This window comes from Vombatus ursinus, unplaced genomic scaffold (genome assembly GCF_900497805.2).
Source record: "Vombatus ursinus unplaced genomic scaffold, bare-nosed wombat genome assembly UNPS02014863.1, whole genome shotgun sequence".
Lineage (NCBI taxonomy): Eukaryota > Metazoa > Chordata > Mammalia > Diprotodontia > Vombatidae > Vombatus > Vombatus ursinus.
Window position 1 is genome coordinate 28,523,543 of NW_020954641.1, and position 26,044 is coordinate 28,549,586.

General features: G+C 40.3%; 1 protein-coding gene across 1 annotated transcript in view; it reads right to left on the reverse strand.

Moving 5' to 3' along the window:
* Window positions 1-26,044, reverse strand: part of GRIA1 (glutamate ionotropic receptor AMPA type subunit 1) — a 343,664-nt gene that overhangs the window by 36,156 nt on the left and 281,464 nt on the right. Inside the window, exon 13 of the mRNA XM_027841645.1 lies at window positions 22,396-22,643. Coding sequence (XP_027697446.1) covers window positions 22,396-22,643 — 248 coding nt within the window. The remainder of the gene's footprint in view (window positions 1-22,395; window positions 22,644-26,044) is intronic.

Below are 26,044 nucleotides of genomic sequence, written 5' to 3' on the forward strand. Positions count from 1 at the left end.
CTCTCTCTCTCTCTCTCTCTCTCTCTCTCTCTCTCTCTCCCCACCCCCGGCTCTCTCTGTCTCTCTGTCTCCCTCCTGTCACATGCAATCTGTGCTCAGGTAAACAAAAGAATAATTGAATCAGAATGACAGGTAGAAGGAATTTTAGAACAAAGAAGCTGACCCCTAAAAGGAAACCTAGAACATAGAATGCTAGAGACAAAAGGGATTTTAGAACACAGAATGTCAGAGCTGGAAGGGATCTTAAACATCAGAGCTGGAAGGGTCCTTAGAACATAGCATGTTGGAAGTGGTAGGGTCCTTAGAACAACAATGTCAGAACTGAGAGGATCCTTTGAACTTAGAATATTAAAACTGGACAGGGCCCTTAGGACATGGAATGGTGTTAACTGTAACTGAAATGAATACTTAGAACCTTAGGGCTGGGCAAAACTGCAGATATCATCCAATCCAACATTGTTATTTTATAGCTGAGGAAAGTGACGTTCAGAGAAGGGGGGAGTAATTTATTTGTCCAGTGAATTAATAACAAAGTTGGAATTAAAACCCAGATTCCCTGATTCCCTGTCCAGTGCTTTTTCCCCCCTAAGAGTCTGCCTGCAGCAGACATGCCAAGATTACTCACCCCTGCTCATCTCCATGAAAATTGAGTTTGACTGGAGAGGGTGTGACAGGGCAGGGCTCATTTCTCTCAGCCATTTCCTTAGGGCTTAGCATGATATGAAGGGGGTAGTGTGAAAATTGGACACAAGGGGCATGGAATGAAACCCAGAGTGGGAGAATTCATGCTCTCTTTGTAGATATGTTATGTAGGAACAATCTCAGTGAACCAGGTCCACTAAAAATAATTTTAATAAAACTGAATTCAAAATTTGTCTCTTCTACTAAGTCTTTTTTAATTTTACTGATTTGACTTTGATCCCTTTTCCTAGATGCCTTTTGCTTGTAGATCTGCTGCTTTATAACTATAAGCCCTCACGTCATTTCATGTGTGTGCGTTGGCTTTTCCCAATAGTGGGCACAATGTCTGCTATTTGTAATGCAGCTCCTCTGTATTCCCAGTGCCTATTTCAGGAACTGCAGACAGAAAGTAGTCAATATATGCTTGCTGAATTAATAAACATGACCAAAACAAAATTTAAATACAGTAACACTTTACTTATTAGGGACCCAATAGAGGGGTAGGAAGGAAGCAAAAAAAAAATCCTTTGCTCAGCTTAAGGTGATTTTACAATTCCTGCTCAATAAAGGTCCTAGATTATGACTAGAACTCAGCCTGATGACTTTCATTTTGCACATGAATGAGTTTAGTGATCTGTTTTTCAAGCAGCAAATTTGAGATAGGAGCGGAATGATAACAAGCTGTGAGAAATGACGGCTGAGCCTTGGTTTCCTCCTGTGTTAAAATGAAGAGGTTGGACCAAATGACTGGTTCTGACATTCTATGCCCATGAGTGTGATATAGTGGAAAGAGCCTTGGATTTGAAGTCAGAAAACCAAGATTTGAGTTCTGGTTCTGACTCTCACTAGCTAAGTGTAAGAAGACGGAAAAGAAAATAAATATCTGTTAATTGAAAAAAATTAAGTTAAAAAAATCAAAAGCAAGATTATGTTGATTAATCTCAGTTTAAGAAAGCAGGAAAATGTGTTACATTTCTGAAAGATTTTTGTCTTAAGTGGTCAGCTTTTTAAACAAAAAAATAGTGCTTGAAGGAGGATAAAATCTTAGCTCTCTGGATACTACAACCAGTTGTTCCTAGAGGGTTCTGGAGTGGCATCACAGGTGGCTAGATGGTATAGTGGTTACAGTGTTGGGTACAGAGTCAGGAAGACCTGAGCTCAAATGTGACCTCAGATGCTAATTAGTTGTGTGACCCTGGATAAGTCACTTAGCTTCTCCCAGTCTTAGTTTCCTCAACTGTAAAATGAGGATAATAATAGTACCTACCTCATAGGTTGTGTGGTGAAGATCAAATGAGATAATATAAATAAGACAAATTTGCAAACAAATTCTAGCTATTTTTTTATTATTATTGTTGTTATTATTATTATATAGTAGAAAGATCATTGGACTAAGAGTAGAGGTAAAATCCCAACTCTTACACTTATTAACTTTAAGACCTGGGTATGTCACTTGCCCTTTCTGAGCCTGTTTCCAACATCTGTAAAATGGGGACAATAATACTTATATCGTCCACTTCACAAAGTTGTTGTGAGGAGGTATTTGGTAAGACACAAAGTGCTACAGAAAAATGAGTTATTATTATCATTAATTCCTGAAGTAGAATTCCTATACTTTTATTGGCTCCATAGCTAATTCTACCTGGGATGCTTTGATCCACTTTATTTCTTCATCCTTTTTTTCTTTCATCTCCACCATGACATTGATCAAGAATAGGTCATTTCAGACTTATTTCAATTCCTTTTTTTGATAGGATTACTTAACTAGTAGATAAGGGGAATACTGTGGATAAAGTAAAATTGCCCAATGTTAGCAAAACTGATGGTAAAGTATTTCATATTATTCTTGGGCAGAAGATAGAAATAGATTAGATAATATATTTAGGTAATTAGAATAGATAATACATTTAGTTAGATTCAGAGCTGACTGGATGGCTGGACACTAAGAATATTTGTTAATGTTTCAATGTTAGTAGGGTAGCAGGTCACCAGTAGAGTGCCTCAGTGATCTGTACCTGGCTCTGGGATGTTTCCCATTTTTTATCAGAAACTTCGATAAAGGCATAGATGCACACTTCTCAAATTTTCAGATGACAAATAGCCACAAGGGGTAGCTAATCCAGTGGATTACAGTTGGGATACAAAACGATTTTTACAGGCTAGAGCACTGGGTTGAATAAAATTCAATGGGGAAAAATGTAAATTCTTACATGAAAAAATCAACTTCACTAGTAGAAGATAGAGGAGATATCATTGGAGTGCAGTTTTTCTGAAAAAAAAATCTGGAGGTTTTAGAGGACCACAAAATTCAGTACAAGTTAGTAGTACGATATGGCATCCAAAGAAGTTAATGCAAACTTGGGCTGCATTGAGAAGCATAACTTCTAGGAAATAGGGAGGTGACAGTCCCATTGTACTCTACCCTTATCCAACTTCATCTGAATGGTACTCAGTCCTGGGAGCCATTGTTTTAAGAAGGACATTAATAATCTTCAAGTCTTATATGACAACCAGGATGGTGAGGGTCTTGAGTTCACATTACATGAAAACGACAGGAGTTGGGAATGTTTAGCCTGAGAAAGAGAAGCTTTGGCGAGGGCACAATAGCTATCTTTAAATATTTGAACAACTATCATGTTGAGGAGGAAAGATTAGCCTTGTTCTGCCTGGCCCCTAATGGCAGAACAAGGAGCAAAGGGTGGAAGTTGCAAAGAGGTAAATTGAGGCTTGATGTCAGGAAAAACTTCCTAATAATTAGGAAGTTTGACAGTAGAATGGTCTGCTTAGAGAACTGGTGGGTTCCTTTTCTTTGGAAGACTTGAAATAGAGGTTGGCCAACCACTTGCTAGGTATTTATGGTGGAGAATGGGAGATTCCTTGCATGGATGGGCTGAACTTAGATGGTTGCTAAGCTCTTTTATTACTCTCAAATTCTATGATTCTGTGAAATCACCACATTATGGGTCTTCCTTCCTATCCCAACCTCAGGGCTGATGTGCATTTCAGAACATACTCATTTGGGTGCCCTGTTTGCTGGAGATGGGATGCATAAAGAGATTGAAGCAGGGGGTGCTCATGACCATGATGACAGTGATAATGATTACATGCTAGAATGTGACATTTCAGAGAAGCTTTTGACAGGGAACGATTTTTATTTGCATAAGGCATGATCGTGTATCAGCTCCTAATGCTTCCTGAGAGTTATATGAGAAGGGATACCTGCTCTGAAAAAGCAATTACAAATCTTGAATATTCACTGCTTCAATGGAGGGTGACGGGAAATTTCCACTTGGTGATGAAGAAAAAAATGTTCACCAATGGACAAAGCATAGGTCCAAATATGGAGCCTGGACACTTACATAATCACAGAACCAATCACAATAGAACCAAAAAATCAAAATATTTTTGATTTGTAGTTAGGATTGGAAAAATTTTTTACAGGAGTAAGAGGAAGAGTATAAGAAGGAGTATGGTGCAATCAAACAGATTGCTAGACCTCGAGTCAGGACGACCTGGGCTTGAAACTGGTCTCCAACACTTACTGGCTGTGTGATCAAGGACAAATCACTTAAAACCCTTGAAGCTCACTTTTCTCATTTGTAAAATGAGAACGGTAATTCCTATAGTCCCTACCTCATGAAGTTTGTTCTGAGACTCAAATAACAATGTATATAACATGCTATGTAAAAGTTATTCTCATAACTCCTATGCTTGCTAAATGACTGAATGAAAATTTAGTCCATTATAGTACGGGAGAAAAAATGTATAGTAAATCCTCAGTAAACCAAAATGCTTGGAGAGTGCCAGTATTCTAATTAGAAAATGCTTTTCATTCAAAATCCTTCAAAAGGTCTGCCCACTCCTGCTTCCATGCTTCCTTAGGAAGGCACTTTCAGACTCTTCACATCTCTATTTATTTAAATCTTTCCTTTCCTTCAAGATTCGTTTAAGGGACTGCCTCCTCCATGATGTCTTCCATGATCTATCAGGGGAAGCATTCTTTCCCTTCTCCAGTTTTCCAAAAGCACTTTGTCTATTTCTCTACTTTGTCTCTGTCACATTCCATCTTGTAATTACATTTGTCTGCTGTTCTTTCATATGTTCCCTAATAGATTATAAGCCCTAAAAAATTATTTTTCATCTTTATATCTCAGTGCCTAGCACAAAGCCTTCCACATAATAAGTGTTTAATAAAGGTTTGCTGAATAAAATTACTAAGCCCTTATCATGCTGTAAAGGACTATTCCTAAATTTGTACAGAGATAAAATGTTGGATTATTATGGAGAGTACACAATTTCTAAATTTCTCAAATCAAGTCTTATGATTTATCTAGCTTATCATCATAGAGGGATTGACACTTAACCATCTGTAATTGCTCCTGGAATCAGTGAAATGGACATTGCTTACATTGAGCAAAGGACAAATAGTGACAAGGAAGGCTCAGTGTTGCAGATTTTGTCTTTTGGTAAAGATTCTGTCAAAAAGGGAGACCTTAAGTCAGTGTAATTATCTGACTTAAGGTTTCCCTTTCTGACAGAATCTTTACCAAAAGTTCCAAAAGAATCAAAGTAGAAGTTATCCAAGGGAAGGAGGGTGGAAGAGAAGGGAAAAGGGATGGAGAATAGCTTAGCTAAACTAAAACATCACTGTAATAAACCAACTCAAGGTTTGATCATAGATTTAGTGTTGGAGGAGCTGTAAAAGCCACTGAATCCAACCCTTTCACTTTACAATTGAGGAAACCGAGGCCCAGAGAGATTAAGTGACTTGCCCAGGGTCACATAGCTAGAAAGTATATGAAGTGGAATTAGCACTCAGGTCTTGACTTATAGGTCAATACTCCTTCCTTCCTTCCTCCCTCTCTCCCTTCTTTCCTTCCTTCCTTCTTCCTTCAACACTTGTTAATCACTGTGTGCAGAGCACCATATTAGGTGTTAGGGAAGATGCAAAGTCTGTCCTTATTGAACTTAGAATTTGGTGGAGTGAGTTCTCAGGGAAATGAAGATTTAGAGAAACAACCTAAAATACCTTTAAGATAGTACAAATTCAGGTATCAAGCTTAACTAAAGGGGTAATGAGCTGAAAACGGAAGGTCAGTGGTGAATAGAATTTTGGCATCCTCTTCCTCCTAACACGTTGACAATCTGGTTCCAACCCATCTTTCTAGACTGATTACATATTGTACCCTTCATGCTCTCTGTGTTCTGACCAAATGGATTTTCTTGCTGTCCCCAGTATGTGACATTACACCTTCCATCTCTGTGATTCTTCATGGGTTACTCTCTATGTCCGATATGCACTACCTTCTCACCTCCTCCTTGTACAATCAAGCTCCATTCAGGTTCCCTTTCCTGGGGTTCTCCTCTGATCACCCCAGTTGACAGTGTTTCTCCTCTCCAAAGAAATTATTTTACATATACTTTATATTTACTTATCTGTATATATGTCTTCTCCCCTCCTCTTAAACCCTCACTCCCCTCTTTCCCATCGAGTAAAAATGTAAGCACTTTGAGAGCAGGGACCATTTATTTTTGTCTCTGTGGCTGGCACATAGGAAGTGTTTAGCAAATGCTTGTTGAATGAATGGATGTGATCTTAGAATAGTCAGTCAAAAAACATTTATTTAGCACCCACTATGTGCCAGGAACTGTGATAAGTGCTAGAGATATAAAAAGAGGAAAAAGACAGTCCCTGTTCTACAGGAGCTCACAATCTAATGGTGGAGACAACAAACAGATAACTATGTAAAAACAAACTATATACAGGATAATCAGGAAGTAGTTACAGGAGCGAAGGCTCTGAAATGAAGAGTGGTTGGGAAAGCCTTCCTGTAGAAGGTGAGACTTTAGCTGGAAAGCCAAAGGAAGCCAGAGAAATCAGTAGGATGGAGATGAGGAAGAGCATCGCAGGCATGGAGGGCAGTCAGAGAAAATGCCTGGAGCTGAGAGAGCTACCAGAAACTGGACATGAGGCATCAGAAACTCACATGACCTGTGCATCAAGAGTGAAAGCTCTTAGAACTTGAGGGTCTTGGAGTGATAGAACCTTCGAGTCTAAGAATCCCAGACCAATAAAATGTAACTCACTCCATTTTTTAACTAAAGATGCAGAAAGGGGAAATAAGTTAGGTTCATACAGCTAATGAGTGAAGTGGCAAGCAGAACTCAGGTCTTGTGGTTCAAGATTCAGTACTCTGCACCATGCCTTAGAGAGAGTAATGGGAACTAGTCCTGTATTTTCATTTACATAGGGAACTTTCAGATGAGGAAACTTCTGCTGCCAATGAAGGTCAGTACTATCTCTGCAACTGAGTCTCAGACAGTTTCCCAGAGCACAGAGATGTTTAGTGACTTGCCCAAAGTCAAATAGAATGTGTCAAAGGTGGAATTTGAATCCAAATTTTCCTAGCTTCGAGGTTGACTCTTTTGCTACTACATCATGTGGCCTTTCTCATGCTATACACACTATATCACCTTCCTCCCAGGGTTGTTGTGAGAATAAAATGAGATAATAATTGTAAAGCACTTAGCACAGTACCTGGCACATAGTAAGTGCTATATAAATGGTAGCTATTATTATTAGTTATTATTATACTATAGCAAGCTGCCTATGTGTACTGTTCTTTCATGTGCGCTACTCTTGACTCCCCAACTGGAGAGAGAGAGACTGCATCTTATATTTCCATATAGCCCAATTAGCAGCCTGGCAAGGCTGACTTCATCTATATATTTGTCATTTCTGTATCAACTATGGGCAGAGTTTTGTGACAGATGTTGAGGGACTTAAAGATGCATAAGCCACTGGCCCTGTCCTAAAGGAGCTTACAATCTAGTGGGAGAGACAACATAGTTGTAATCTAATAAATAACACCTATTTGAGTCTTTCACTCAAGTCCTCTCATGATGTATCATTGTGGTATGGAGGAAATTACTGGTTTTCAAAGGTAAGGCCATTGGAGCTCTAGCTGGTCCTTCCAAGGTGGAAAAGCTTCAAGTACGGTAATGGATAATTTCTAAGTGTTAAGAACACCATTGTCAATAAGGATGGTCACCAGATGACTTCTTTTTGGCCACAGAAACTCATGAAAACCTTTTTATCAAGGCATAAAGGGTTATTTTTACTCATGTGCTGCTGAGTGCTAGAGGAAGTAATAAAAACTGTTCTGATGGGGTCCACTACAAATTTACATTATATAAAAATGACTGAGCTCTCATTACAGCAAGGCAATTCTTTTACTCTTCCACAATTGATTTCTAACTGTAGTAAAAGGATTGCCTTGCTATGTAGCTGGTCTCAAACTTTTTCTTCCTTCTCTTTGAGATTCTTATACCACCCTCTCTCTACTCCTCAGCGTTGGGCCTTGCTTCATATTATACTGATAAAATAGCAGCCTTTCATCATGAGCTCCTTCTCCTCCTTTATTCTATCTCAAATTTCTTTGGCATCATCCCCTATCCTCTCTAATCTCTTGTGAAGAAAGGGACAACTCTCTTTGAAAAAAGAGTTATTAGTCTTTGAAAAGACCAATTCTTGAACTTGTACCTTTAATCCCCACCTCTCCTTATTTTTAATGTCTTTCTACATGCTGGCTCCTTTTCTACTGCCTACAACTAATCAAGCAATTAGCATTTATTAAGCACTTATAATTTGATAAACACTGTTCTGGGTATAAAAGCTAAAACAGTTCTTGTCCTCAGGAAGCTTGTATTCCAACAGAGGAGACAATATATAAATATCTTTATATATATTAGACTACAAAAGAAAATTACAGGATAGATGCAAAGTAACATTAGAGGGCATGGTCTAGCAGCTTGGGGGACCAGAAAAAGGACTCCTGGAGAAGTTGGCACCTCTAAACATGCCCAAGTCTTCCCCAGCCTGAAAAACACAACAAAACTTTCATTTGACCTTAATGTTTTCACATGATCCATTTTCCTTAGATTTACCAAACTGATATTCTAAAAGCAGACGTCTGACCATGTCGCTTTCCTGCTCAGGAAGCTCCAATGGCTCACTTTTGCTTTGGGGACAAAAAAAAATTCTCTGTTTGGCATTGAAAGCCCTTCACAGCCTGGTTCCTGTCCCGTTCCTAGGCTTATTGCATGTTGCTCCCCTTTCTGCACTCTATGTTCTAGCCGAACCGGCAGCTTCCTCTTCCCTGTACATGACATAGGATGACAGTTGTAAAGCTGGAAGGGACCTCAGAGGCCATCCACTTCCACCCCCTCATTTTACAGATGAGGAAATTGAAGGAATGGAGATTAGGTGATTTGTCCAGGGTCACATAGGTAGTAAGCATCAAGAGTGGGCTGATTCCTGAGTCAGTGCTCTTTCCACTATGCCACACTCTTCCTTCTCAAAGAGTTAGGGAAGTCTTCATAGAAGAAACGGAAATGTGTCTGGGCCTGAAAAGATGGACAGGATCTCAACGGTGAAGATAGGAAAGGATGGATAAAGTATACTCAAGAGACATAAATTGATTGACTCATTCAGAAGAGAAAGTAACATCAAAAGATTCAGTCCTTAATTAATTAGCAAATCTAAATAAATCTTAGATATTGGGGATAATGGAGAAAGCTAGAAACTTATGTAGGAAGATATAAAGTAGAATGGGGAAGTGTTAGAAACTTATTCTTTTCCTTGGCATTCTTAAGTCTAGAGCTGGAAGAGACTTAACAAGTATTCAAGTTCATGTTCCTCATTTACAGATGGGGAAACTGAGGCCCATGGGGAAGAGGCGACTTGCCCAAGTTCACATGGAACATTAATGCTGAGCTAGTATTCAAACTCAGGTTTCCTGGCTTCTGGTCCAGTGTTTCCTCTCAAAGAGGCTTCCTTGGAAGCTTGGTGATTCTAGTATAAGAATGAGGTGGTAAGGTCAAGGATGTAATGAGACTCTAAATATGAATAGTACTATACTCATCCATCAGCTTTAGGGAGTAAGCAAGGTTGGAGAAGGGGAAGAGCAGCCCTCTGGTTATTTATTACATGACACTTAAGAAAAAAAAAACAAGCAATTTCTACTCTGCACAGATGGAAATGATGATTTGGTGGGGTGAAAGAGAAAGCTTAATTAAAACACAAATGACTTAAAATCCCCTTATGGAATAGAGGTAGGGTTGGAGCTGTCTGACCTGTGATTCCACCAGATGGCTTCCTATCTCTTGTGCATAAGTGTACAAGGATCGGGAGGGATTGCAGTTTTATGTATGCAAGGAATTTTAGTCTTGTAGTAATTAAAACCAAAACTCATAAGGCTTCACCTCTGGTCTTTCTGACGCAATCAAAAAATATTCAGTCTTAAAAAACACTAGATGCAACAATGAGAAGTAGGAAAAAAAACTGTGGTATAGAATACTAAACTGAAAGGTCCACATCCTGTCAATCACCAACTACTCATGTGACTTCAAGGAAGTCCCTTTTCCTCTCTGGTCCTTAATTTCTCCATTTATAAAATGGGGCATTCCTTTTCTGATTTGCTTTGCTACATATTAAGGATCCTTTCAGCTTAGTTATTCTATAGAATTTTAGCACTAGGAGGGACCTCAGAACATGGAATATCAGAGCTGGAAAGACTTTAGAACACAGAATATCCAAGATGGAAGGGATTTTGGGACATAAAATGTCAGATCTGAAAGGCACCTTGAAAGATATAAGAGAATGTAAAATGAGGTTGGCCAAGATGATCTTAACCTGATTATCTCTTCAAGTTCTACCATTTACTTTAAAGTACTTTCCTTCTCTGAAATCCTTTGTTCTGAGGTCTGTTCAAATATTGTAAATTACCTTCCAGCTCTGAATTATCTAGAGTCTCTTTTAGTACTGTTATTCTATGGTTCTGTAGAAGGAGGCATTTAAAAAATATCAGATATATCTATGCAAAATGGTGAAGCACTGTGCCATACTAGAAAGAATGCTGTCTTGGGTGTATGGATAACAGATTTTAATTCAGGTTCTGACATCAACTCACTATATGAGGTTGGGGCAAGTCATTTCCCTTTCTCTCTTTTTATCTATAAAATGAAAGGGTTGACTGTGATGATTTTGGTCAGCCAACAAACACTTATTAACATTTACTATGTGCCAGGCACCGTGATAAGCATTGGAGAGAAAAAGATAGGCAAAATCATGGCCCCTATTTTTTTTTTAATTTTTAGGCAATTGGGGTTAAGTGATTTGCCCAGGGTCACACAGATAGTAAGTGTCAAGTGTTTAGTCTGAGGCCGAATTTGAACTCAGGTCCTCCTGATTTCAGGGCCGGTGCTCTCTCTACTGGGCCACCTAGCTGCACCAATGGCCCTTATTTTCAAGGAGCTCACCCTCTACCAGAGGTAGAGGGCTGGGGAAGCCAGGAGGCTGAGATGAGGAGGGGCATATGAGGCATGGGGGATACCAGGTACTAGATAGTCAGTGAAAAGGCATGGGAATGAGAGATGGAATGTTGGGTAAGATGAATAGCAAACAGACCAGTGTGACTGGATTGTAGAGTGCAGAGAGGGCAATAAAGAATATGAAGGCTGGAAGGGTAGGAAGGCACCAGTATGTAAAGGGCTTTGAATGCCAAACAGATGATTTTATATTTGATCCCACAGGTAACTGGGAATCACCAGAGTTTATTGAGTAAGAGGGTGACATGGTCAAACTCAGGCTTTAGGAAGATTACTTCGGTGGCTGAGTGAGGGTAGACTATCATGAGAAGAAACTTGAGGCAGGGAGCCCAAACAGAAGGTTACTAAAGTAGTCAAGCCGTGATGAGGGCCTGCTCTAGGGCAGTGGCTATGTGGAGGGACAGAAAGTGATGTATTTAAGAAGTATTGTGAAGGTAGAAATGGCAAAAACTGAAACAGATTGGATATGAGGGAGAATGCATGTGAGTAGGATAGAATAACACTGAGGTTGTGTTCCCAGATGACTGGGAAGATGGTGGTGCTTTTGACAATAATAGAGAAATTGGAAAAAGGGGAGGGCTTGGGAGGAAATACCATGAGTTCTGTTTTGGGCATGCTGAGTTTGAGACTTCTATGGAAAATCCAGTTTCAGATGTTCAATAAATATTAGTGACGCGAACCTGGAGGTTACAATCCAAGGTTTTTGGCAGGTCTAACGATCTAATTCCACCCAGAGGCAAACTAAGGGTGGGGTGGGAGGTGAAGGTGGAAAAGAGAACAGTTTGCACAATGTATTTTATATTTCCCAAAGTACTTTTAAACAAATTCTTTGATTCTTATAGCAACACCAAATGCTAGATGAGGAGACTAAGGCTCAGAAGTTCAGGGACTTGCCCTACATCACACAGAAAATCAGAAGCAAAGACTCTAACCTAAGATCCCTTAAACTATGCACCTTCTCCAGCACCATGCAATGTCCATGTGCCTCAGTTTCTTAAACTGTAAGTTTAAGGGATTAGATTACATAGTGAGAGGTAGCATAATTTAGTAGTGAGGGAGCTTGCCTCAGGAAGATGTGTATTTAAGTTTTTTGTTTCTGACTTATGCTGGCTATGTAACTCTGGGCAAGTCCCTTAATGTCTCAGTGCTCTAAGCCACACTTCTTAAGCTGTGGGTCTCACCCCCATATGAGGTCATGAGAAGTTTGGTAACAGTAAAAGGTTCCTGAATGTGCAACGACCAAAAATTAACTAAAAATTAAACACGTAACGAATCTGAGGTGTTTCTGGCAGACTTTGCCTGTGCTTCATTGTGCAACTTCACTGCAGCCTTGGTTCTGAACACACAACATGTGCACTTTGCACTGCATGCCCTCAGGCCACACAATGCCAATGAATGCTGCCAAAAAGTGAAAAGGCGTGGAAAAAGTTTAAGAAGCCTGGCTCTAAGCAATGCTCTTTTGCAGAGGTGACAATGTTCATCGATAAAGGGACCTTCCTCATCCTGGAGTTCCCTATGTGAATGAAATCAGAGTCCCAGCTCTTAGTCTCCATTTCTGGACTAGACCATATATGAGGTTTAATTCAGCTCTAACATGCCATGTTAGTTTTCTCAACTGTAAAATGGGGATAATAACAGCACCTACTTCCCAGGTTCCAGGGTTGCTGTGAGGATCATTATAATAATTAATTACAATAATTTATATTATATGTATTATATAATTACAATAAATTAATATTTGTAAAGCATTTAGCATAGTGCCTGGCACATAGTAGGTACTATATAAATGCTAGTTATAATGACTATGATATTTGCCTTGCACACGGTAGGTGCCTAATAAAACGTTTGTTGAATTAGGTTCTGTCTGTCTACACCAATGACTATCTGAGGCCATGAGTCTACTTCTCTTTGTTCTGTCACAGTTTTTTCATCTGTAAAATGAGAAGGTTGAATTAAGTTCTCTCTAAGTCCCTTCTAACCCTAGTATTCTCAGTTGGCTTAAGGTAGAGGGCAAGTTCTGAGAGAATGTTCTAAACAGAAAGAATCAAGACTCAGCGGGGCTGTAACAAGGCTTCTTAAGAAGAAAAAAAGATGCTATTTTGGACAGAAAGCAGCCTCTTAAGAGAAAGCAACATACAATTTGTATATCAGCAGGAGAAAACAATATTCAGGCTACAAAATCACCACCTGCTTTAGGAGCTGCTATTCAGACCAAGAGAGAAAAATATTTTGCCAGCTTATTCCTGTCTCCCCTTACTCCTCTCTTCCCAACCCTCTATCTCTTAGCCCTCTTAATACCTTGTCATTTCTTTACTGTCCCCTCAACCAGGCGAGATGCAAATGGCACCAACGAGAGCTGACTCCTGTCATTCTTTGTTATTGCAGGGGGTGGGGGAGCTGGCTACAGTAGGAAGAACTTGGGAGGGGGAGTCAGGAGACGTGGTTTTAAGTCCTAGGTTGTTACTTCTTGCCCTAAGATAGGGCAAGCCTATGGACATCAGAGGGCTAGGTGGTGAAGAGGGAAGAGTGCTGGGCTTGGAGTCAGGAAGACTGAGTTCAAAACCATTCTCAGACATTTCCTAGCTGTGTGATCCTGGGCAAGTCACTCAACCTTTGTTTGCCTCAGTTTCCTCATCTGTAAAATGGAGATAACAACAGCACCTACCTTGCAGGGTTGCTGTGAGGATCAACTGATAATATTTGTAAAGCAGTTGGCACCATGCCCTGCACACAGTGGGCCTTTAATAAATGTTTGTTACTTCTCCTCCCCCCTGTAGAATGTAGATTATGATGCTTGCATTGTCCATCTCATGGGGTTTTCATGAGAAAAACACTCTGTAAAGTGTAAGGCACAATAGAAGTGTGATAATTTATGACCCAGAGAGGCAGTTAGTGTAGTGGATAGATGATACACCTGCAGTCAGAAAGACTTGGGTTCAAATCATGTTTCCGGTATTTACTAACTCCTCTAGCAGCAGGTAACTCTTTATTACTATTAAGTTAGAGATGGTTTATGATCTTACCTTACTGGAGAGAGTTTCCCCATTGACAAAAATCTTCTATCTTTATTAAATTTTATTTTTATTTAGAAGATCTATAATCCTATGACTTATAAAACTTACATAAACTGGAGAGAAGATTGGGTAAGAACTTATCTTCTTTGTTCCAGTTTCAAGGGATGTCAGTGACCCTTCTCTTTGCCAAGGTTAAGCCCTCTACTGGGTTCTTGATGTGATTCCATTCTATTTTCCTCCAGGAGTTTCCCTCATGCTTCATTCCCTCACTGTCACTTTTAATCTCTTCCAATTTACTGGCTTCTTCCCTCCTGCATACAACCATGTTCAGGTCTCCCCTTTTCTCAAGCAAGCGAACGAAGAAAAAAAAAAAACCTTCATTTGTTCCTGCCATCCCCTCAAGCTATTGACCTATATCTTTCTTTCTCTCCACTGCTCATATCCTAGAAACAATTGTCCGCGCTCACTTCATTTCCTCACCACCCACATGCTCCTCACCCCGCGCAATCTGTTTTATTTACCTTGCTATTCTACTAAAATTACTCTCTCGAAAGGGACCAATGATCTGGAAGCAGCGTAATATAGTGGAAAAAACACTAAATTTTGATTTAACAGAACTGGGCTTGGATCTTTGCTCTCCTACCTATTATCTTCTTCTACTTTTTTTTTTATTTTTTTGAGGCAATCGGGGTTAAGTGATTTGCCCAGGGTCACACAGCTAGTAAGTGTCAAGTGTGTCTGAAGCTGGATTTGAACTCAGGTCCTTCTGACTCCAGGGCCTATGCTCTATCCACTGCATAACTTAGCTGCCCTCCTACTTATTATCTGGGAATACACTTAATCACTCTGGGCTTCAGTTCCTCATATGTAAAATGAGGGGGCCAGAGAGATGACCTCTGAGGTCCTTTTTAGCTCTAAATCTATTATCCTATGATTTATTGATATAGACTGATAAAGCAATTATTAAGTGCTTACTATGTGCCAGGCACTACACTAAATCGTGGAGACACAAATACAATCCAAACAGTTTCTGCCCTTAAGGAGCTTATACTTTAACCAGGGTAAGATGAAACATAACGAGGAGCTGGAAAAGTTGGGGAAGATACACATTTGGTAACATGGCTTGAGAATGGTGACTAGGTAGTGATGTGGAAATCTAATTCTGGGCAAAATAAAGCAACAATTTACCCATCAAAGCCCAGGGTGGTTTTTGGGATAGAGTCCAAGATTTGTGTGTGTGTGTGTGTGTGTGTGTGTGTGTGTGTGTGTGTATGTATGAGAAGAGCATGATGGCTGAGTATAGATGGCAGGCTTTGGAAATGGTGGCTAGGAAGATTGAAGAGCCTATGATCTTCTGACTGTTAAACCTGTTTTATTTTTAGTACTTTCTGCAGCTACCGAAACTATCCTTCTTTCTCACCCCGACATCCACCACCTTCCTTCGGATACCTTCTCCTCTCTTGGCTTTTGTGATACTGCTTTTTCCTGGTTCTCCTCTTACTTATATGACCGCTTCTTCTTAGGTCTCTTATGCTGGATCATAACTTTTCTCAAAGGGCATATGTCCTCCAAGGTTCAGTCTTGGGCCTTATTCTCTTTTTCTCTGTGTTCTTCCTTGGTGTGATCATCCCCAGTGGTTACTTGTCCTACATGCCTCTTCCTCTTCTCGGCTAAACTCCTTAAGAAAGCAGTCTACACTAGGTGACTTCTCTCACTCTTAACTCTTAAATCTGATGTTAACATTTAGCTGAAACTGTCTTCTTCAAAGTCACCAATGGCCAAAGTTACTCAACTGCCAAATCTTACGAACTTTTCTCAACCCTGTTCCTACTGGAGCTCCCTGAAACATGTGACTCTATTGATCAGCCTTTTCTCATGGATACTTTCTTCTCTCTACATTTTTGTGACATTGTTCCTTCCTGCTTCCCCTCCTATCTGACTACTAAGCTCCATTTGCTGGGTCTTGATTCATTTAATGCCCACTGAACATGGGTGCTCCTCAAGAGTCTGTCCTGGGCTTTCCCTTTTCTCTCATTTGATGATCTTATTGGCTTCCATGGGTTCAATTGTCATCTCTATGTATATACTGCCCAGATCTTATATCTAGCTCTAGTCTTACTCTTGAGCTCTCGTCCCTCCTAACCAACTTCCTTTTGGACATCTATAATTGGATGTCCTATAGGTATTTCAAACTAATTATGTCTAAGACAAAACTTCTTCAAACCTTCCCCTTTTTCCAGCTTCCCTACTACTGTTGAAGATACTGCCATGCTCCCAATCTTCCTGGCTTGCGATCTTGATGTCATCCTTGACAAACTCACTCTCACTCACCTACATGTACAATCCACTTACCAAGTCTCATTTCTACCTCCACAACATGTTTTGTATACATTCCCTTCACTCAAATTCCAGAGCCACCAATATTATTCAGGCACTTAAACTTTCAGTAGCACCACCCTCTCTCCACCTCCCTGCTCTTTGCTTTGAGGCTAAAATATAAACTCCAATCTCTTAAGGCCACCTCTAATCTAGCAGCCAACTTTCTAGCTTTACTTTACTTACTGCCTTCATATACTCTGCCCTCTAGCCAACTTAGACCATTGGTTATTTGTTCCCTATCTTTACATGCTGTCTCCTGTCTCTATATACCCTCCCAGGGTATTCTTCATTCTTGGAAGGCACTCCTTCTTTCATTCCTGTCTTTCAGAATCCATAAAGGCTAAACTCAGATGCCACCTCCTCCATGAAGCCTTCCTGAGTTTCTAACTTCCAGCTATAATTAGTGTTTTTTTTCCCTGTTAGAACATGAGCTCCTTGAGGGCAGGGACTGTGTCATCTTTGCCTCTGTGTCCTGTCTCTGAGAAAAATAACTTGCACAAAGAATGCACTTAATAAATGTTTATTCAGTTGAACTGAATCCTAAGGCATGTCATGTGGAAGAGGGATTGGAAAACCCCCTTTTAAAACTGTAAAGTGTTGGACACATGTGTGCTATTATTAGGTATTCTACTTAGCTCCAGAAGGCAGAGCTAGGTCCAATGAATGGAAATTACAGGGAGGTATATTTTGGCTCACCATAAAGAATTTCCTAACAGTTCAAGTGAACTTGTGAAGTTGTGAGCTCCCCATCCCAGGGGGTTTTCAAGAGAAGGCAGGATGACTACTTGTCTTGGGTATTGTGGAGGAGATTCCTGCTTATAATAAGGGTTGAACTAAATGATTTCTGAAGTCCCCTCCAGCTCTAGGATTCCATGAAAAAATACACAGAGCAAAAGCCTACATTATCTCTGGTGAGTGGATTTTTGTTGGTAAGAGCATGGGGAGTAGGCAGGAAGCTGGGTTCCAGGCCTGACTCTGTCAGACTAGTTTTATGACCTTGGCCAAGTCACATCACTTCTCTAGGCCTCAGTTTCCTCTTCTGTAAAATGAGGGGGTTAAATTAGACACCCTCTGAGTAGCTTTCTGCTCTGAAATTTGATGAATTAATTTATTGGTTCTGTAATAATCTCACAGCATGATTAGTGCAATAGCTCCACAGCTGTTCTCTTTGCCTCTGTTCTCTTCTACTTCAATCCAATCTACACAGGCGACCAAAGTCATATTCCTTAAATACCCCCACTTTGATCTGGTCACTTTGATGCTCAAGATGCTAGGAGAATCTCTACTTAAACAATCTCCCCCAGAGATGTCCCTAAGGGAGTTCAGGGCCAATCTGAGGAGGAAAGATAAAGGCTCACACTTTCTCAGTATGCATGTGTGCGAGCACACATGTAGATGTAAATACCAAAACAATGTTTCATTCTTCTGAGGGTTCTTTCTGTTCAGAGGGCTTAGCAGAGAACAATATGCTCTCTCTCTCTCTCTCTCTCTCTCTCTCTCTCTCTCTCCCTCCCTCCTCCCTTTTTCTCTCTCCCCTCCCTTTCTCTGTCTGTCTCCCTGAGGTCATGGAGTTCACACAGTTACCATGACAACAAACATCCCCGACTACTCATCAGAAAGGTGAGGGTTGATTGAAAGAGATCATCATTTTCCTGGGAGGTTCAGTATTTACTCTCAGACACTCACCCCGTACCAATGTTAAACTATGGACAACGTAGCTTCTAGTGAGGGGGAAAAAGAATCAGCATTTTGTTCTTTATTGGGTACTCTGTGGGGGAGGATTGCAAATTACTCTCAGGGAGAGACATTTTATTTCTGGTGCATGGGGTAGGGGGTGGTGAGTATGCATTTCTGATCACTGTGGCTGTTTTTATAAAGGAGAGAAAAAGAAGTTATTAGGTTGACTGTGGATCCTGCTGTTCCTCCAGGCTGGAGTGTTCTCCTGTACACTGATAATATTCTTTCCATTCCTTCAAGGTCTAGCTCAAGTCTTGCCACTTCCAAGGAGCCTGACTGCCCGCTGATTTCTCTCTTTTCTGACATTTTACGGAATTTCCATACTGTATCATGCAACGTTGCTCTTTCTCACATGGGCTCAAAGGTTGCTTGGTGGAAGTTACAGAGGTGCCTACTTTGGTTCACTGTAAGGAACAGCCTTCAAATAAATGGAGCTGCCCAACAATGAAATAGATTAACTCAGGAAGTAGTGAGTTCACCATTACTGGAAGTCTTCCAGAAGGCAGAATAGGTCCTATCAAACTCAGATTCTGAATTGTCTTGGGCTACTTTCTAATTGCTTAGAATTTCTCCAATTATAAGCTTCTTGGAGAGAGAAACTGTATCTTATATTTCTGTTGTATTCCTCATTATAGCTAACCTAACATGCACTAGTGGGGTTGACTCTAAACAGGGGTGCAGTGTGCTGTTAGGAGTGCTGGAGGTATGGGTTCTAGTTTTGGCTCTCCTACTAATTCTGTGACCCTGGACAAGCCATTTTATGCCTCTAGGTCTCCCTGATTTCTAAGGTTCCTTCTAGCCCAAGATTCTTGTTATATGTCCTAACATTCCAACTCTGGCATTCTATTCTATTCCAAATCTTCTGATCTAAGATTCTGGGCATTTAAAAATATTTGGTGAATTGAACCTAAGCCAAAAGGTAATGCTACACAGCCACTGGGTCACTAGACCTGAACTAGTTTAGGGTTAAAGGAGGGTGAGAAGATTAGATAGTGACCAATCTGGACCATAAAGAAAGTGTGCCTCAGACCTTTTTGGAAGAAAATTCCTCCTTAGGTCTATCATCTGGAGAAGTAAGCTTACAACATATTCTTATCACCTTGGCCCATCCATTTGGCAATGTATAACACAGACAATGAGGACTTACCATATTTTAACCTTAGGGAATGCAGAAGACATTATGGATTATGGAACTCCTATCTTAACCAATCAAACTTGGACTAATGTCCTTAACAGGGTTCAACTCTTAGCAAATCTATTTGTTAGGTGCATTGTGGTAGTTAAATTAGGAAGAATAATTATTAATTAACCTTATCTACAGACTGTGCCATTTTGCAAACCCTCAGTAAGAAATGATTTAATAAGGATAAGAGATGGAAGATGTGTATAAATCACACCTACTTTGGAAATTCAAACAAATTTTCATCTGATTGTGACGTTCAGTTTCTCTGACAGCAATCATTATAACCAGAGAGAACAGATTTAAACAAGCAGATGTTTAGTTGACAAGAAAATGATTACCAAACTGGTGAATTTGCTAATAGTTTTTCCCTGGATGCTAACATTAGCCAAAGTTGGTTTTTATCTATCATAAAAAGGAAACCAAAATATACTCCTATGCCTCTTTAGTCTACTAACACATTAGCTCATGGACAGACAGACAGATAGACAGAAAGACAGTGTCCACTTCAAAGAAACACCAACCAGTTAAATGGAAAATTTCCCACCCTAGGTAGAGAAGAGGCCAGTAAGAAGAAACAGAAAAACAATCTACTGATAACCTTTTTTTAAAGGTTCAGTAAGGTTTTCAGCTGAATCAAATGCAAGTATTATTAGTCCCATTTTACGAATGTGGAGATAGGTTAATATAGGTTAAGTCACTTGTCTAGTGTCACCTATCTAGTAAGTGTCATTCTTGAGCAGGAAGAAGTCTTGATTTCAAACATTTTTTTTTTTTGGAGAGGCAATTGGGGTTAAGTGACTTGCCTAGGGTCACACAGCTAGTAAGTGTCAAGTGTCTGAGGCTGAATTTGAACTCAGGTCCTCCTGACTCCAGGGCCAGTGCTCTAACCACTGCGACACCTAGCTGCCTCTCAAACACCAGTTTTTTAAAAGACCATTCGCCCACCTGTAGGAGATGGGTGAAAAAAATGAATGATTCTCAGAATCCCAGGAATCTCCATCCTACAGGGTACAATGCGTCTGAGAAGAAAGACTACGGAGTCTTTCAGCTCCTACAGTCTATGCCTTCTATCCCTCAGAGTCCTAATACTCTATGTCCTTTATTACATTATTCCTCCCAGATCAGATGTTCCAGGCTCTATATTCTAGGTCCCTTCCAGTTCTAATGGTATGCTATAAGGACTCCTACAGCTCTGACATCTTGTAATTTTATAGCTTTTTGAGGACTAAGAAACTTCCATCCCAAGGACTGTCCCTGAGTGACTAGGTGAAAGGATTTTGGGCTCACAAGGACATTTCTGATTTCTAAGTTGTCTGTTATAATCTTGTGGATAAACTTCAAAAAGAGGCCACTGAAAGAAGTCAAAACCTAGGTTCACAGTTTTATTTTGCTGTTATGTAAAGCCTGTATTATTCACTCTATTCCTGACTTTCAGAATTCTAGCACAAGAGTACCCAGACTCATCTAGAACCTGGGGATTTTTCAGTGTGCTGCTGGATGCAACCTTCTCATAGCTTGCTGACCTCACTGTCTGTTCCACACATTTTGGGGCTTAATTAGACACTCTTATGGATTGCTCTCTAATTGCCTCTTTCTGTGTTACTCTTACCTTCCTGGATTTCCATGAGATCAGGGAGAATGTTATAGAGAAGCAACATGATGGAACGTAAGGAAAGTTAGACTTGGAATTAGGAGACCTTGAATTTGTCTTTAATTGTCTAGTCTTGAGCCAGTCCTTTCACTTCTCTGATCCTCAATTTTCTCATCTATAAAGTGGGAATAAGAAACACAGCTAAGCCTCAGAAACCACAGAGCTGTTAAAAGGATCAAATGAGAAAATGGATATAAAATGCTTCCTAACTATATAATGCTATGTAAAAATGGATTATTAATACTGTCTTCCCTATAACATCTAGCATAGTGCTGGCTGCAGGGCAGGTACTTCCTAAAAACTGGTTGCCTTAAAGTAAGTGGAGATTAATTCCTTTCTCTACTGTGCACCATCCACAGTGTCTTCTAAAACACATGCCCTTGCATAATGCATAAGGAAAGGGCTACTTAAGTTCATTCAGGCAGATGCCCATGATTGACTAATGCCAGGCCATCTGGTTTCCTGTGATTAGTTCCTCTGCCGTGTCAAGCTCCATCTTCTCTTGACAGTCAGTTCCTTGTTTTCGCTAGGTATGATCTTTGCCTAACAGTATACAGGCAGTGAGGTGGGAGAGAAAGAATAGGAGTCAAAAGACTTGGGTTCAAGTGCTGACTTTGCCACATACTATGTATGTGACCTTGGGTTAGGTCAATTCCCCACTCTGGGCCTCAATTCTCTCATTTGTAAAATGGAGATAGTAAAAGTTACAGTACTTATCTCAAAGTATTCATCATTGTGGAAATATCTTACAAACTATAAAGTGCTATGTCAATGTGAGACACTTTGTGATTGGCACAGCTGATAAAAATGTCTGGTGGTTGTCCAAATGTAAATACCACTTCATTTTCTCCATGAGGTACTTTGTGCCCATTAAAAGTCTTGCTAAAGAAATTAGTGTCAGAGAAAGCTATTTGTCAGCTACTAATTTTCTGTTTCAATGGCCTAATTCTTGTGAGTCAGAGCTAAAACAGAGGAGCTACATGGTTATGTTTCTTTCAAGGCAAACACCACCCACTATTTCACCTCGAGAACACCATATGCAGGGTAGCAGTGGGGGTGGGGTGGGTGAAATGGTGTTCTGTTAACGGACTTTGACGATGTGTGACACACTCAGGTAGGGGTGGTGGCACATGACAGCTATGAACAAAGCCAATGGATCTTTTTGAGATCCAGTCTCCAGCCCAGGACTGAAGATCTTGGTTCAGTTTTCTCATCACCATCTCCACGAGTTCAGCTTCTCAGTTTTTCCTTGACAAAGGGCCCCTTGGGTGGCTGGTGGTCACCAGAGACAGAGCTGCGAGGGTAGAGTAAGTTACAGCCGCAGGGAGGATGGCAATCATCAGAAAATCCAAGCAACTTACCTCAGAGCTGACCCCTTGGGTGTCGCAATGCCGTAGCCTTTAGAATCCAAATTACCTCCCACCTTCATGGTGTCACAGGGCTTCCGCTGTTCAATGTATTCATTCATCGTAGACTCTAGGAGGTAGGCGTACTTGCCTTTGGACTTCCTCACCCGGATCATGCCCTCTTCTGTGGTTCTCACAAAAACTGAGGGCTCAGCTGACTTCATATACGTCCACATCTTCTCAAAGACAGCAATCTTTGACCGCTGGTACGAGACAGAAACACATCCACCTTTTAGCACTTGCCAGTCTGGGCACTGGGGTAGGCACCCATGCTAATGAATTATTGAGGAAGATACAGTCATCAATGTGATTAGCACAGAAAGAAACAGATTATGAGTGATTGCAAAATAAGAGGTCCTAATTGGTATCAGTGGGTTCCCAAATGCAGATATCTTAGAAATAAAGTAGAGACAGAATAGTGCAGAATCTTTCAATTACCACAGAGAACAATTACAATCTTTCTGAATGGTAGGGGAGGGCAGTTTAGAAACCAGGCCGCTGCTTATATTTTAGAATCAATTAAAAAGCACATTAAATATACAACATAGTCCAATTGAAACAGTAAGTATAAAAATTGTCAGAGGGCAAATTGTCTGCCCATGTTGCAGGTTTACCACAACATTGAGAGGTGGGATAGCTATGAGTTCTGGTCTTAGGGTCAGAGGATCTGGGTTTGAGTTTTGGTTGTGACATTTGACATGTGGCCATAAGCAATAACTTCTCTAGCCTCAGTTTCTTCATTTCTAAAATGGTACTGTTGTGAAGAAAGTTCTCTGCAAAATACTTTTTTGGAGGCAACTGGAGTTAAGTCACTTGCCCAGGTTATATAGCTAGTGTCTGAGGCTGGATTTGAACTCAGCTGCTCCTGACTCCAGGGCCGGTCCTCTATCTATTGTGTTACCTAACCACTCCAGTTCTCTGTAAATTTGAAAGCACTATAGAAGTGTTATTAATACTATTAATTATTATGATTATTGGTACAATTAACATTATTATTATTATTCCATTATGATATTGTATAAGATCTTGTGGGAAGGGACTGTTTCATTTTGGCTTTAGTACTTAGCATATAGTAAACACCTGCTAAATGCTTGTTGATTTATTGATTCTACCTTCTAATACTCTTGGGATTAGATGATTAAAACAAATTAAAATATCACACCATTTTATTCAAAGAGGCCAACCCATTGAGTTTCACTTGGTTTCTGATTCCTTCTATTTACAAACACCCAGTTTTCTAGGATGGAGTAGACTTTAACCTAAGAGTGAAAATTACCACTTGGGAAAACTGATAATCAATTTTCAACCTTCTCTCTAAATACTCCTTTCCAGTCACATCGATCTACATACTATCCCTGGAACATGCCCATGAATGGCTGTGGGGTATAGTTGAAAGCTGATTTAATTTAGCATCAAAAGACCTGGTTACCAGCCCTACCATTTACTCATTATTAGATATAGGCAAGTCAGCTCACCCGTCTCATTCCTCCTCAGTAAAATGGGGATTATAAGGAAGGAAACAAGCATTTATTAAGTGCCTGGAACTGTGCAAAGCACTTTACAAATATCACAACAATATTGGGAAGTAGGTGTTATTATTATCCCTCCTTTACAGTGGAGGAAACTGAGGCAGAGGTTAAGTGACTTGCCCAGGGTCACACAGGTAGTAAGTGCTTATGGCTGGATTTCAACGCAGGTCTTTCTCCTTCCAAGCCCAGCTCTCTATCTACTGTGTTATTTAGCTGCTTCTAATATTATCATAATATTTGTTCCACCAAATTCTCAGGCTGTAGCATGATTTTAGATTTGCCAAGAATCTGTCCCAGGTGCTTGGGGAGGGGTGGAAGGCACAAGGATGGATAAGGCATAGCCCTTTTCTTTAAGAAACTTACATTCTAACAGGGGATATAAGATATGTGCACAAATTACTAACATAGGGTAGAATGTGGTAGCCCTTACCATGTTACAAGAGAAGTACAACAAAAAGGGAAGGGAGCCTATAGGGAGGAAGAGATTATTTCCAGCTTTGTGGAGGATTCAGTATTTAAGCTGAATCCCTTGAGGGACAGGTAAAGTGCAAATAGGTGGAGATAGGTAAAAAGGGTGGGTAAAAGTAGGTAAACATTTCAGAAAGAGAAGACATTGTCATTAAGGGTACAGAGGTTGGAAAAACCAGGGGAAGTTCAGTGAATGAACAGAGAGTAGAGGATTACTGGGGATGGAGTAGAAAGGTAGATTGGGGCCTGATTATGGAAGGCCTTGAATATCCAGCCAAAGAATTTAGACATTATTCGACTGGGATTCCATTTCCCATCTCTATGCCTTTGTCCATGCCTGGAATGTACTCCCTCCTTACCTCCACCTTTTAGATTTTAGCTTCCTTCAAGGCTCACTCAGGTGCCATTATGTACAGAAGTAGTTCCTGATCCCACAGGTTGATAGCTTTCCCTCTTTTTTTTTCCAGAACTCCTGAAAAAGGAGTGTTCTCTCTGTCTCTCTCTCTCTCTGTCTCTGTCTCTCTCTCTCTCTGTCTCTCTCTCTCTGTCTCTGTCTCTCTCTTTCTCTCTCTCTGTCTCTGTCTCTCTCTGTCTCTGTCTGTCTGTCTGTCTCTCTATTAGCTTGTGGTTACTTATCATTGAGGTCCATGGGCAGTTAGGTGGAGCCAGTGGATAGAGTGCCAGGCTTTGAGTCAGGGAAACTCTTCTTTCTGAGTTCAAATCTGGCCTCAGACATTTACTGTGTAACCCCAGGCAAGTCATTTTAATCTTGTTTGCCTCAGTTTCCTCATCTGTAAAATGAACTGGAGAAGGAAATGGCAAGAAAATCCCAAATGGGGTCACCAAGAGTCAGACAAGATTGAAAAATGACTGAACAACACTTATCTGTTTACATGTTCTATCTCCTACTGGAGCAGGGAGTGTTTCATTTTTGTCTTTATGTACACCCAGTATATAGCCCAGTGCCTTGTATTTAGAAAGTGCTTAATAAGTACTCTATGGACTGAATTAAATTGCTAATGGGAAGCCCCTGGGGGTTTTGGGAGAGGGGATTAGCATGATCAGAGCTAAGTATTATGAAGCCTGCTCTGGAAAGTTTTGTATGATGGAAAAAGCCTTATCTGCTTTAAGAGGGGCATAATACCTTCTAGGAATAAGGAGGCGATAGTTCTTCTGTGTTCTGCCTTAGACAGACCACACTACTGTTAAGGGAGTATTGAAGTGAAGTTCTAGGTACCACAGTTTAAAAGGACATTGATAAACTGAGAAAAAATCAATAGGAAAGCAATATAGGTGGGGAAGGGTCTTAAATCCATATCTTATGAGAAATAGTTGAAGGAACTGGGGATGTTGAACTGGGAGAAGAAAAACCTCAATGGGGATGATAGCTCCCTTCATGTGTCACAGGGAAGAAGAATTAGGTTTATCCTTCTTGGCACCAGAGAGCAGAACTGGGAACAATGGGTGGAAGTTGTCAAAAAAGGAAATTTGGGCTTGACATTCAGAAAAACCTTCTGACAAGGAAAGCTATCCAAAAGTGGAATAGGTGGCCATGGGAATTGGTAGGATTGCCCTCCTTGGAGTTTTTCAAGTGGAGGCCCAAAGAC